Source organism: Cherax quadricarinatus, chromosome 81, assembly GCF_038502225.1.
Source record: "Cherax quadricarinatus isolate ZL_2023a chromosome 81, ASM3850222v1, whole genome shotgun sequence".
Lineage (NCBI taxonomy): Eukaryota > Metazoa > Arthropoda > Malacostraca > Decapoda > Parastacidae > Cherax > Cherax quadricarinatus.
The window spans coordinates 17,020,303-17,035,273 of record NC_091372.1 but is presented as its reverse complement, the minus strand read 5'-3'; the positions used below and the strand labels follow the sequence as shown (position 1 = coordinate 17,035,273).

Here is a 14,971-nt window from a genome sequence, read left to right as displayed (position 1 = left end):
TGAAAGTACTGGAGATTAACTCGGTCTTACTGCATGTCAGTGGCCCATAGAGTACATTTTTATTTTCCCAGTCTGTTTCCAGGTATCTTAAAATATTTTGTGGTCGTCCCTGATGTAAGGTGCTCGTAGCTACTACTTAATAGCTCTGTATTTTAAAAGGTATATCTAACTGTTGTATCAAATTTACTGCAAGTCTTTAGAAGTGTAATTTTTAAGATATATTTTGCATGGGAGATTGTGCTAGCTGTAAGACGCGTTGTGACTCACGAAATCGTAATGACACGATTGTAAACAAACCATACCACGGGCGGGATTTGAACCCGAGGTCAGAGAGTCTCAAAACTCGTTGTCTGTGGATGAACTGTTGTTGGTATGCTTTTCTCACCCTGTTACTTGCAAATGAACAGTTCTTGTTGCCATAATCACCATTATGTCATTAATACCGATCTCATTATGGAGGGAAGGGTAACTGACAGCTTCACTTGCTGTCATGTTCACTGTCCTGTGGGGAAGGGAGAAGAATGGACATTGGATAACTTCCGTTGTTCTGTAACCTTTACCATTATTCCATAAACAAAAGCCTCGTTATTGTTACCGGAAAAACAGCCATTAGATTACTTTAGCTGTTCTTCCATATCCGTTATCACTTCATAGATATCGTTCTCACTGTTGTGAGGAGAAAAACGGCCATTGGTTATGTCTTGTTGTCCAGAAGTGTTCGTTGTCACGTTGTTGACGTTGTCCTTGTGAGGCGACGCAGAGGCTGCAGGTGGGATCTCTGCCCACTCATCATATATATTTTCACCAGTAAATGATACGGGTGCCGCTCCCCGCAGAGAACTTGGATTATCTGGAATATAAAGACAATCAGACAGGGCTTAACAATAGTAAGAAATAAGTGGAAAACTACAGAATATATTAATACATATAGGAAAATATATTACGGAAGGTTTTTGGGTAAACACTAAATTTTTTTTCTACTGAAATAGCTAAATTATTACTTATTTATAGACAAGTTAGGTGAGAGTATAGCACAAAGTTCTGTTTATTCATGATACATTCACTACTGCTGCCGCTATGAACAAGGGGGTGAGCAAAACTACTGTTAAATTTTGTCGAGATTGACTGGAGATGAACTAGGATCTTCATCCTATCATGCAATATATTGTAAAAGGAGTATGGTAGGTTGAACTGCCTACCTTGCAATTAAGCAGAGCTAAATGGACTCTGACACAGAGCTTGCAAAATATTTCAAACCTAATATTACATAGAAATATACACAAATAACCGGCACTTAGAAGAGAGGAGCTTATGACGACTTTTGGGTCCGACTTGGACCATTTACAAAGTCACAGTGTGACTTTGTAAAGTCGGACCGAAACGTCGTCGTAAGCTCCTCTCTTCTATGTGCCGGTTATTTGTGTATTGTTCCAGTCGCGGTATTGTGACTTTTTTGTTATATAGAAACCCCGACATCACACTGGCCTCATGAAATATACGCACTAGGCTTGTGTGGAGTGGAGATTTCTGTTTACAATTTGGCTGAGCAACGGTGCTACGCACACAGATTTTGCCGAGTTGATATTGCTCTGAGTTTACTATTGAATGATAAAGAATTTAACCTTTATTCCAGCTTATGTACTTGCTCCTGTTTATACAATAACAGTGACAACAGATACAATAACAACAACAACTACTAATACTGTTATTACTGCGAACAAAATGGTACAATACCGTGACTGGAACAATACACAGATAACCCGCACATAACAAAGAAATTAATGTCGACATTTTGGTCAGATTTGGAAAATTAACTAGTCACAGTGTGACTAGTCAAAATGTGGCTGCTTAACGTGCATAAATACACGAAAGCACTTCGGTTTTATTCTTATATTCACTTTGATATTACACACGTAAACAAAAAAAAAATGGGGGATTAGAGAGGAAGTCAAAGCCTCAGGGGATCAAAGGAAGATAGTTCTGTAAAGAAGAATGGATGAAAGAGCAATGTAAAAAGATGGAACGAGAGTGGGAGAGAAGATCAAACTAGGTGAGCTTTCTGTGACAATGGAGAAGAGGATGGAGACAGAGAAGAAGAAATGGGAGCCACAAGCTGAAGCCGCAGAAGCCAGGATACAGGCCCTAGAATATGAGGTAACTATGCTGAAGTGATTTACAGGGCTATTGCTCAGAGAAGACATGGCATCTGAAGGAGGCAAGACTTATGCTAAGGCCCTATCAGTTCACCAAGGAAGGCCAGGGATTGAAGGGGGAGAGCTGCTGGGAGCAGGGATAGCAGTATGTGAGGGAGGAGAAAGTAAAGAAGGTGACAGGGCCACGCAGACGCACGACCATGCCACCAAGAGTCACAGGAAAAAATAAGGGAGACAGTGGCCATTGATTGAATGTATGACAACTCTGTGACTGAAGAAATACTTCTTAACAATTCTGTGACTCGTCTAATTCTTCGTCTTCCAGTCGTGACTTTGTTGCTGTGACCCATCTCTGTAACATCCAGTCTCTGTCCACCTTGTCAATTCCTCTCAGTATTTTAAATATCGTTATCATGTCTTCCCTACCTCTCCAGTCCTCCAGTGTCGTCAGGTCGATTTCTCTTAACCTCTCGTCGTAGGACATTCCCTTTAGCTCTGGGACTAATCTTGTTGAAAACCTTCGTACTTTCTATAATTTCTTGATGTGCTTGACCAGGTGTGGGTTCCAAACTGGTACTGCGTACTCCAGTATGTGCCTGACGTACACAGTGTACAGTGTCTTGAACGATTCCTTACTGAGGTATCGGAATGTTATTCTTAGGTTTGCTAGTCACCCATATGCTGCAGCAGTTATTTGATTGACGTGTGCCTTGGATGTGCTCGGTATTATGCTCACCCCAAGATCCTTTTCCTCGAGTGAGGTTGCAGTTTTTAACCACCTAGACTGTACTCTGTCCGCGGCGTTCTTTGCCCTTCCCTGATCTTAGTGACTTTGCACTTGGTGGGGTTTAACTCCAGCAGCCAGTTGCTGGACCAGCCTTGCAGCCTTTCCAGATCCCTTAATGTATGTATGTATGTATATGTACGTATTTCTATACGTACATATACGATTGACTGAGTCACTGATTAATTAATTGACTGGCTGATTAGTGGTTTGATTTCTTGATTATCTGCAACTCCTCCTCCTTCTACTGCTGCTACTGTTATTAAAATTACCTCTACTACTACTACTACTGCAAGAACTACTACTGCTACTACTACTACTGCAAGAACTACTACTACTACTACTAAATTTCCAATTTATAAAATGACTACTGCTTCAGCAATTACTGCATGTACGACTACTTGCACTCCTGTACAACTACTACTGTAACTACTACTGATGTTACTTCTGCAACTACAACTACTACTATTACTACAATTGCTGCTACTGCTACCACCACCACTACAACTACTGTTGCTACTTCTGCAACTATTATTGCTACTACTACTACTACCACTACTACCACCACCACTGCAACTACTACTATTGCTACTACTACTACAACAAATGCTATGACTTCTACAAATCCTATTATCTCTACCACTGTTATCAGAACTTTTACAATTTAAAATACTCGAGGGATTAATATATTTTCCGTATTACACAATACTTCCCTCCTCCAAAAAAAAAGAAAAATCTTCACTTGTCACCGGTAATTCCTCTGTTGTTAACTGACACCGGTAATTTGACTCTCTTTCAGTTTCACTCCCGGTAATTTGACTTTCAGTTTCACTCCCGGTAATTTGACTTTCAGTTTCACTCCCGGTAATTTGACTTTCAGTTTCACTCCCGGTAATTTGACTTTCAGTTTCACTCCCGGTAATTTGACTTTCAGTTTCACTCCCGGTAATTTGACTCTCTTTCAGTTTCACTCCCGTAATTTGACTCTCTTTCAGTTTCACTCCCGGTAATTTAACTCTCTTTCAGTTTCACTCCCGGTAATTTGACTCTCTTTCAGTTTCACTCCCGGTAATTTGACTCTCTTTCAGTTTCACTCCCGGTAATTTGACTCTCTTTCAGTTTCACTCCCGGTAATTTGACTCTCTTTCAGTTTCACTCCCGGTAATTTGACTCTTTCAGCTTCACTCCCGGTAATTTGACTCTCTTTCAGTTTCACTCCCGGTAATTTGACTCTCTTTCAGTTTCACTCCCGGTAATTTAACTCTCTTTCAGTTTCACTCCCGGTAATTTGACTCTCTTTCAGTTTCACTCCCGGTAATTTGACTCTCTTTCAGTTTCACTCCCGGTCTGTAAATGATCGACATGTAATAACGACGTAACTGTAAATGATCGACTTGTAATAACGACGTAACTGTAAATGATCGACTTGTAATAAAAACGTAACTGTAAATGATCGACGTAATAACGACGTAACTGTAAATGATCGACTTGTAATAACGACGTAACTGTAAATGATCGACATGTAATAACGACGTAACTGTAAATGATCGACTTGTAATAACGACGTAACTGTAAATGATCGACTTGTAATAACGACGTAACTGTAAATGATCGACATGTAATAACGACGTAACTGTAAATGATCGACTTGTAATAACGACGTAACTGTAAATGATCGACTTGTAATAAAAACGTAACTGTAAATGATCGACATGTAATAACGACGTAACTGTAAATGATCGACTTGTAATAACGACGTAACTGTAAATGATCGACATGTAATAACGACGTAACTGTAAATGATCGACTTGTAATAACGACGTAACTGTAAATGATCGACTTGTAATAAAAACGTAACTGTAAATGATCGACATGTAATAACGACGTAACTGTAAATGATCGACTTGTAATAACGACGTAACTGTAAATGATCGACTTGTAATAACGACGTAACTGTAAATGATCGACTTGTAATAACGACGTAACTGTAAATGATCGACTTGTAATAACGACGTAACTGTAAATGATCGACTTGTAATAAAAACGTAACTGTAAATGATCGACATGTAATAACGACGTAACTGTAAATGATCGACTTGTAATAATCACCAGGCAGCCCCAGTTGTACTCAACTCTCACCAGGCAGCACCAGTTGTACTCAACTCTCACTAGGCAGCACCAGTTGTACTCAACTCTCACCAGGCAGCCCCAGTTGTACTCAACTCTCACCAGGCAGCCCCAGTTGTACTCAACTCTCACCATGCAGCACCAGTTGTACTCAACTCTCACTAGGCAGCACCCGTTGTACTCAACTCTCACCAGGCAGCCCCAGTTGTACTCAACTCTCACCATGCAGCACCAGTTGTACTGAACTCTCACCAGGCAGCACCAGTTGTACTGAACTCTCACCAGGCAGCACCAGTTGTACTGAACTCTCACCAGGCAGCCCCAGTTGTACTCAACTCTCACTAGGCAGCACCAGTTGTACTCAACTCTCACCAGGCAGCCCCAGTTGTACTCAACTCTCACCAGGCAGCCCCAGTTGTACTCAACTCTCACCAGGCAGCCCCAGTTGTACTCAACTCTCACCATGCAGCACCAGTTGTACTGAACTCTCACCAGGCAGCACCAGTTGTACTCAACTCTCACCAGGCAGCCCCAGTTGTACTCAACTCTCACCAGGCAGCCCCAGTTGTACTCAACTCTCACCATGCAGCACCAGTTGTACTCAACTCTCACTAGGCAGCACCAGTTGTACTCAACTCTCACCAGGCAGCCCCAGTTGTACTCAACTCTCACCAGGCAGCCCCAGTTGTACTCAACTCTCACCAGGCAGCCCCAGTTGTACTCAACTCTCACCAGGCAGCCCCAGTTGTACTCAACTCTCACCATGCAGCACCAGTTGTACTCAACTCTCACTAGGCAGCACAAGTTGTACTCAACTCTCACCAGGCAGCCCCAGTTGTACTCAACTCTCACCAGGCAGCACCAGTTGTACTCAACTCTCACCAGGCAGCCCCAGTTGTACTCAACTCTCACCAGGCAGCACCAGTTGTACTCAACTCTCACTAGGCAGCACCAGTTGTACTCAACTCTCACCAGGCAGCCCCAGTTGTACTCAACTCTCACCAGGCAGCACCAGTTGTACTCAACTCTCACCAGGCAGCCCCAGTTGTACACAACTCTCACCAGGCAGCACCAGTTGTACTCAACTCTCACCAGGCAGCCCCAGATGCACTCAACTCTCACCAGGCAGCACCACTTATACTCAACTCTCACCAGGCACCCCCAGTTATACTCAACTCTCACCAGGCAGCCCCAGTTGTACTCAACTCTCACCAGGCAGCACCAGTTGTACTCAACTCTCACCAGGCAGCACCAGTTGTACTCAACTCTCACTAGGCAGCCCCAGATGCACTCAACTCTCACCAGGCAGCACCAGTTGTACTCAACTCTCACCAGGCAGCAGCAGTTGTACTCAACTCTCACCAGGCAGCACCAGTTGTACTCAACTCTCACTAGGGAGCCCCAGATGCACTCAACTCTCACCAGGCAGCACCAGTTGTACTCAACTCTCACCAGGCAGCACCAGTTGTACTCAACTCTCACCAGGCAGCACCAGTTGTACTCAACTCTCACCAGGCAGCACCACTTATACTCAACTCTCACCAGGCAGCACCAGTTGTACTCAACTCTCACTAGGCAGCCCCAGATGCACTCAACTCTCACCAGGCAGCACCAGTTGTACTCAATTTTCACCAGTAGGACCAGTTGTACTCAACTCTCACCAGGCAGCACCAGTAGTACTCAACTTTCACCAGTAGGACCAGTTGTAATCAACTCTCACCAGGCAGCACCAGTTGTACTCAACTCTCACCAGGCAGCACCACTTATACTCAACTCTCACCAGGCAGCACCAGTTGTACTCAACTCTCACCAGGCAGCACCAGTTGTACTCAACTCTCACCAGGCAGCACCAATTGTACTCAACTCTCACCAGGCAGCCCCAGTTGCACTCAACTCTCTCCAGGCAGCACCAATTGTACTCAAATCTCTCCAGGCAGCACCAGTTGTACTCAACTCTCTCCAGGCAGCACCAGTTGTACTCAACTCTCTCCAGGCAGCACCAGTTGTACTCGACTCTCACCAGGCAGCCCCAGTTGTACTCGACTCTCACTAGGCAGCCCCAGATGCACTCAACTCTCACCAGGCAACACCACTTAAACTCAACTCTCTCCAGGCAGCACCAGTTGTACTCGAGTCTCACCAGGCAGCACCAGTTGTACTCGACTCTCACCAGGCAGCACCAGTTGTACTCAACTCTCACTAGGCAGCACCAGTTGTACTCAACTCTCTCCAGGCAGCACCAGTTGTACTCAACTCTCTCCAGGCAACACCAATTGTACTCAACTCTCTCCAGGCAGCACCAGTTGTACTCAACTCTCACTAGGCAGCCCCAGATGCACTCAACTCTCACCAGGCAGCACCAGTTGTACTCAACTCTCACTAGGCAGCCCCAGATGCACTCAACTCTCACCAGGCAGCCCCAGTTGCACTCAACCCTCACCAGGCAGCACCAGTTGTACTCAACTCTCACCAGGCAGCACAAGTTGTACTCAACTCTCACTAGGCAGCCCCAGATGCACTCAACTCTCACCAGGCAGCCCCAGTTGCACTCAACCCTCACCAGGCAGCACCAGTTGTACTCAACTCTCTCCAGGCAGCACAAGTTGTACTCAACTCTCTCCAGGCAGCACAAGTTGTACTCAACTCTCACCAGGCAGCACCACTTAAACTCAACTCTCACCAGGCAGCACAAGTTGTACTCAACTCTCTCCAGGCAGCAGCAGTTGTACTCAACTCTCTCCAGGCAGCACAAGTTGTACTCAACTCTCTCCAGGCAGCAGCAGTTGTACTCAACTCTCACCAGGCAGCACCAGTTGTACTCAACTCTCACCAGGCAGCACCACTTAAACTCAACTCTCACCAGGCAGCACCAGTTGTACTCAACTCTCACCAGGCAGCACCAGTTATACTCAACTCTCACCAGGCAGCACCAGTTGTACTCAACTCTCACTAGGCAGCCCCCAGTTGTACTCATCTCTCACCAGACAGCACCAGTTGTACTCAACTCTCACCAGGCAGCACCAGTTGTACTCAACTCTCACCAGGCAGCCCCCAGTTGTACTCATCTCTCACCAGGCAGCACCAGTTGTACTCAACTCTCACCAGGCAGCACCAGTTGTACTCAACTCTCACCAGGCAGCACCAGTTGTACTCAACTCTCACCAGGCAGCACCAGTTGTACTCAACTCTCACCAGGCAGCCCCTAGTTGTACTCATCTCTCACCAGGCAGCACCAGTTGTACTCAACTCTCACCAGGCAGCACCAGTTGTACTCAACTCTCACTAGGCAGCACCAGTTGTACTCAACTCTCACCAGGCAGCACCAGTTGTACTCAACTCTCACCAGGCAGCACCAGTTGTACTCAACTCTCACCAGGCAGCACCAGTTGTACTCAACTCTCACCAGGCAGCACCAGTTGTACTCAACTCTCACCAGGCAGCACCAGTTGTACTCAACTCTCACCAGGCAGCACCAGTTGTACTCAACTCTCACCAGGCAGCACCAGTTATACTCAACTCTCACCAGGCAGCACCAGTTGTACTCAACTCTCACCAGGCAGCACCAGTTGTACTCGACTCTCACCAGGCAGCACCAGTTGTACTCAACTCTCACCAGGCAGCACCAGTTGTACTCAACTCTCACCAGGCAGCACCAGTTGTACTCGACTCTCACCAGGCAGCACCAGTTGTACTCAACTCTCACCAGGCAGCACCAGTTGTACTCAACTCTCACCAGGCAGCACCAGTTATACTCAACTCTCACCAGGCAGCACCAGTTGTACTCAACTCTCACCAGGCAGCACCAGTTGTACTCGACTCTCACCAGGCAGCACCAGTTGTACTCAACTCTCACCAGGCAGCACCAGTTGTACTCAACTCTCACCAGGCAGCACCAGTTGTACTCGACTCTCACCAGGCAGCACCAGTTGTACTCAACTCTCACCAGGCAGCACCAGTTGTACTCAACTCTCACCAGGCAGCACCAGATGGAAGAGTATATTAAATTAAAAGTTTATTTCTGGCTAAGTTTGAGTGTGTGTTTACATTTCGTAATTTAATTATTACGAAGACCGAGCCGCGGGGGCGTTGACCCCCGGAACTCTCTCCAGGTAAACTCCAGGTTATCATGCCGAGGCTTAAAGTTGCTTTCACACGTTTATTTGTCAGTCACAGCGTCCTGACATGGGTCTTGTTCCAATGATGGCTAGCTGGCGTGTGTGGGTGTCGGCTGGGTGTGACTCCGAGGTCTTCCTTCAGGCTAGCTGGCGTGTGTGGGTGTCGGCTGGGTGTGACTCCGAGGTCTTCCTTCAGGCTAGCTGGCGTGTGTGGGTGTCGGCTGGGTGTGACTCCGAGGTCTTCCTTCAAGAATGCTTACATCTGTGAATCTGTTCGTTACCATAAAAGTCAAAAGTTTGTTGCTGTGTTTTTACAGGCTGTAAGTGTGTTGGCGGTAACTCTACTAGCACCTAATTCAGTTTAAGTGAGAGTTTACCTGTTAACCCTATTCAGTCTTTCCAAGGTTATTGCTAAATAGGGTCTGGTGGAGGTCTTTATACCCGTTACAAGACGGCCTCAGTGTATAGAAATAAGTAGGTAACAGGGCCTCTCCTCTGCATTTACTTACACGTAGCTTAACCACAATACATGCTACTCAGTATTCCCAGACGGGAATCGTACTCATATTGCTTGTGTGAGCCCCCTGAGAGTACATAATTTTGATAATAATAGTATCCCTTATTAAATAACGAGAAAAGGCACAATACCGTGGCCGGAACGATACACAAATAACCCGTACATAGAAGAGAGGAGCTTATGATCCACAGGTCGTAAGTTAGGGGCCCACAGAGGCTCCTAACTCCCTTGCAGTGCTCCTCTATAATAGTATATGACTGACTCCACTACTAATACCTCCAGTATTGCCTCTCTTGTCCCGCCCTTGTCTGCTGACCTATATATACCCCATCCTTCTCTCCTTCTTGTTAGTGTGACTTTGTAAATGGTCCAAGTCGGACTGCAACGTCGTCGTGAGCTCCTCTCTTCTATGTGCGGGTTATCCGTCTAACTATCCCTTATTTCACGTATTTATCAAGTTTACTTACTTATTTAGGGGTGGAAGCTACTTCAGTGTTCAGTGGTTATAACTATGACCATAATGTTTAAAGGGACGGACCCGTGAGCCAGCGGAAGGCCTCGGTCAGGTGACCAAAAGCTCCAACGGCGGGTCAGGAAACATTTGTCCTGTTTCCAGAATATGTTTTATTACTATAAATATTAAGGTGTCGGTCTGGAGTTTCGTGACTCTCTGACCGCGGGTTCTAGCCCCACCCGTGGAATGGTTTGTTTGCAATCGTGTCATTACGATCTCGTGAGTCATGTTGACGACTTTGAGGGGACTTGAACTAGAGTGCGTCACGGCCACGCTGGTGGGAGATTCGCTTGTGAAAACTTGCATTTGTGGTCACAGTGGTGGCCTATGCTAACCTTCCTATGGTGTAGAAATATACCTAGTAGGCTGAATCTTTTTGAAACCAGCTGTTCCAGTGGCTAAAGCGTCGGTCTGGAGTTTCATGACTCTCTAGCCGCGGGTTCTAACCCCACCCGTGGTAATGTTTACAAATAAAAGTTAGGTGACACTGGTAAACATGTCTGAAACAAAATCACCCATAATGGAGGAGGTGGTTTGGTTAATTATTACTTTTAATTAGGGAAACATACCATTATTAGATGGTACTCTCTACCTCTTTACCGTCTTAATTACCATAATAAGCGTCTTAATTACCATAATAAGCGTCTTAATTACCATAATTAGCGTCTTAATTACCATAATAAGCGTCTTAATTACCATAATAAGCGTCTTAATTACCATAATAAGCGTCTTAAATACCATAATAAGCGTCTTAATTAATATAATAAGCGTCTTAATTACCATAATAAGCGTCTTAATTACCATAATAAGCGTCTTAATTACCATAATAAGCGTCTTAATTACCATAATAAGCGTCTTAATAACCATAATAAGCGTCTTAATTACCATAATAAGCGTCTTAATTACCATAATAAGCGTCTTAATTACCATAATAAGCGTCTTAATTACCATAATAAGCGTCTTAATTACCATAATAAGCGTCTTAATTACCATAATAAGCGTCTTAATTACCATAATACGCGTCTTAATCACCATAATAAGCGTCTTAATTACCATAATACGCGTCTTAATTACCATAATAAGCGTCTTAATTACCATATACGCGTCTTAATTACCATAATAAGCGTCTTAATTACCATAATAAGCGTCTTAATTACCATAATAAGCGTCTTAATTACCATAATAAGCGTCTTAATTACCATAATACGCGTCTTAATCACCATAATAAGCGTTTTAATTACCATAATTAGCGTCTTAATTACCATAATAAGCGTCTTAATTACCATAATAAGCGTCTTAATTACCATAATACGCGTCTTAATCACCATAATAAGCGTTTTAATTACCATAATTAGCGTCTTAATTACCATAATAAGCGTCTTAATTACCATAATTAGCGTCTTAATTACCATAATTAGCGTCTTAATTACCATAATAAGCGTCATAATTACGATAATTAGCGTCTTAATTACCATAATAAGCGTCTTAATTACCATAATAAGCGTCTTAATTACCGTAATAAGCGTCATAATTACCATAATAAGCGTTTTAATTACCATAATTAGCGTCTTAATTACCATAACAAGCGTCTTAAATACCATAAATAGCGTCTTAATTACCATAATAAGCGTCATAATTACGATAATTAGCGTCTTAATTACCATAATAAGCGTCATAATTACCATAATAAGCGTCTTAATTACCACAATAAGCGTCATAATTACCATAATAAGCGTCTTAATTACCATAATAAGCGTCTTAATTACCATAATAAGCGTCTTAATTACCATAATAAACGTCTTAATTACCATAATAAGCGTCTTAATTACCATAATAAGCGTCTTAATTACCATAATAAGCGTCTTAATTACCACAATAAGCGTCTTAATTACCATAATAAGCGTCTTAATTACCATAATAAGCGTCTTAATTACCACAATAAGCGTCATAATTACCATAATAAGCGTCTTAATTACCACAATAAGCGTCATAATTACCATAATAAGCGTCTTAATTACCAAAATAAGCGTCATAATTACCATAATAAGCGTTTTAATTACCATAATAAGCGTCTTAATTACCATAATAAGCGTCATAATTACCATAATTAGCGTTTTAATTACCATAATAAGCGTCTTAATTATCATAATTAGCGTCTTAATTACCATAATTAGCGTCTTAATTACCATAATAAGCGTCATAATTACGATAATTAGCGTCTTAATTACCATAATAAGCGTCATAATTACCATAATAAGCGTCTTAATTACCATAATAAGCGTCTTAATTACCATAATAAGCGTCTTAATTACGATAATTAGCGTCTTAATTACCATAATTAGCGTCTTAATTACCATAATTAGCGTCTTAATTACCATAATTAGCATCTTAATTACCATAATTAGCGTCTTAATTACCATAATAAGCGTCTTAATTACCATAATAAACGTCATAATTACCATAATAAGCGTCTTAATTACCATAATAAGCGTCTTAATTACCATAATAAACGTCATAATTACCATAATAAGCGTCTTAATTACCATAATAAGCGTCTTAATTACCATAATAAGAGTCTTAATTACCATAATAAGCGTCTTAATTACCATAATAAGCGTCTTAATTACCATAATAAGCGTTTTAATTACCATAATAAGCGTCTTAATTACCATAATAAGCGTCTTAATTACGATAATTAGCGTCTTAATTACCATAATTAGCGTCTTAATTACCATAATAAGCGTCTTAATTACCATAATAAGCGTCTTAATTACCATAATAAGCGTTTTAATTACCATAATTAGCGTCTTAATTACCAAAATAAGCGTCATAATTACCATAATAAGCGTCTTAATTACCACAATAAGCGTCATAATTACCATAATAAGCGTCTTAATTACCAAAATAAGCGTTATAATTACCATAATAAGCGTTTTAATTACCATAATAAGCGTCTTAATTACCATAATAAGCGTCATAATTACCATAATTAGCGTTTTAATTACCATAATAAGCGTCTTAATTACCATAATTAGCGTCTTAATTACCATAATTAGCGTCTTAATTACCAGAATAAGCGTCATAATTACGATAATTAGCGTCTTAATTACCATAATAAGCGTCTTATTTACCATAATAAGCGTCTTAATTACCATAATAATAAGCGTCTTAATTACGATAATTAGCGTCTTAATTACCATAATTAGCGTCTTAATTACCATAATTAGCGTCTTAATTACCATAATTAGCATCTTAATTACCATAATTAGCGTCTTAATTACCATAATAAGCGTCTTAATTACCATAATAAACGTCATAATTACCATAATAAGCGTCTTAATTACCATAATAAGCGTCTTAATTACCATAATAAACGTCATAATTACCACAATAAGCGTCTTAATTACCATAATAAGCGTCTTAATTACCATAATAAGAGTCTTAATTACCACAATAAGCGTCTTAATTACCATAATAAGCGTCTTAATTACCATAATAAGCGTCTTAATTACCATAATAAGCGTCTTAATTACCATAATAAGCGTCTTAATTACGATAATTAGCGTCTTAATTACCATAATAAGCGTCTTAATTACCATAATAAGCGTCTTAATTACCATAATAAGCGTCTTAATTACCATAATAAGCGTCTTAATTACCATAATAAACGTCATAATTACCATAATAAGCGTCTTAATTACCATAATAAGCGTCTTAATTACCATAATAAACGTCATAATTACCACAATAAGCGTCTTAATTACCATAATAAGCGTCTTAATTACCATAATAAGAGTCTTAATTACCATAATAAGCGTCTTAATTACCATAATAAGCGTCTTAATTACCATAATAAGCGTCTTAATTACCATAATAAGCGTCTTAATTACCATAATAAGCGTCTTAATTACGATAATTAGCGTCTTAATTACCATAATAAGCGTCTTAATTACCATAATAAGCGTCTTAATTACCATAATAAGCGTCTTAATTACCATAATTAGCGTCTTAATTACCATAATTAGCGTCTTAATTACCATAACAAGCGCCTTAATTACCATAATAAGCGTCTTAATTACCATAATAAGCGTCTTAATTACCATAATAAGCGTCTTAATTACCATAATAAGCGTCTTAATTACGATAATTAGCGTCTTAATTACCATAATTAGCGTCTTAATTACCATAATAAGCGTCTTAATTACCATAATAAGCGTCTTAATTACCATAATAAGCGTCTTAATTACCATAATAAGCGTCTTAATTACCATAATAAGCGTCTTAATTACCATAATAAGCGTCTTAATTACCATAATAAGCGTCTTAATTACCATAATAAGCGTCTTAATTACCATAATAAGCGTCTTAATTACCATAATAAGCGTCTTAATTACCATAATAAGCCTAAGTACTGAGACACTACACATGTCTATGTGAATATTTATCAAATACTGTTAATTATCTGATCACAGTGCCACCTCTCTGTGCCTACCACAGTCGTCTGATGATCACAGTGCCACCTCTCTGTGCCTACCACAGTCGTCTGATGATCACAGTGCCACCTCTCTGTGACTACCACAGTCGTCTGATGATCACAGTGCCACCTCTCTGTGCCTACCACAGTCGTCTGATGATCACAGTGCCACCTCTCTGTGACTACCACAGTCGTCTGATGATCACAGTGCCACCTCTCTGTGACTACCACAGTCGTCTGATGATCACAGTGCCACCTCTCTGTGCCTACCACAGTCGTCTGATGAT

At 41.4% G+C, this 14,971-nt stretch overlaps 1 protein-coding gene across 1 annotated transcript in view; it reads right to left on the bottom strand.

Annotated features, from left to right (window-relative positions):
• Window positions 1-614: 614 nt before the first annotated feature.
• Window positions 615-14,971, bottom strand: part of LOC128699926 (uncharacterized) — a 161,015-nt gene continuing 146,658 nt past the window's right edge. The window contains exon 6 of the mRNA XM_070102474.1: window positions 615-850. Within this exon, the coding sequence (XP_069958575.1) occupies window positions 615-850 (236 nt within the window). The remainder of the gene's footprint in view (window positions 851-14,971) is intronic.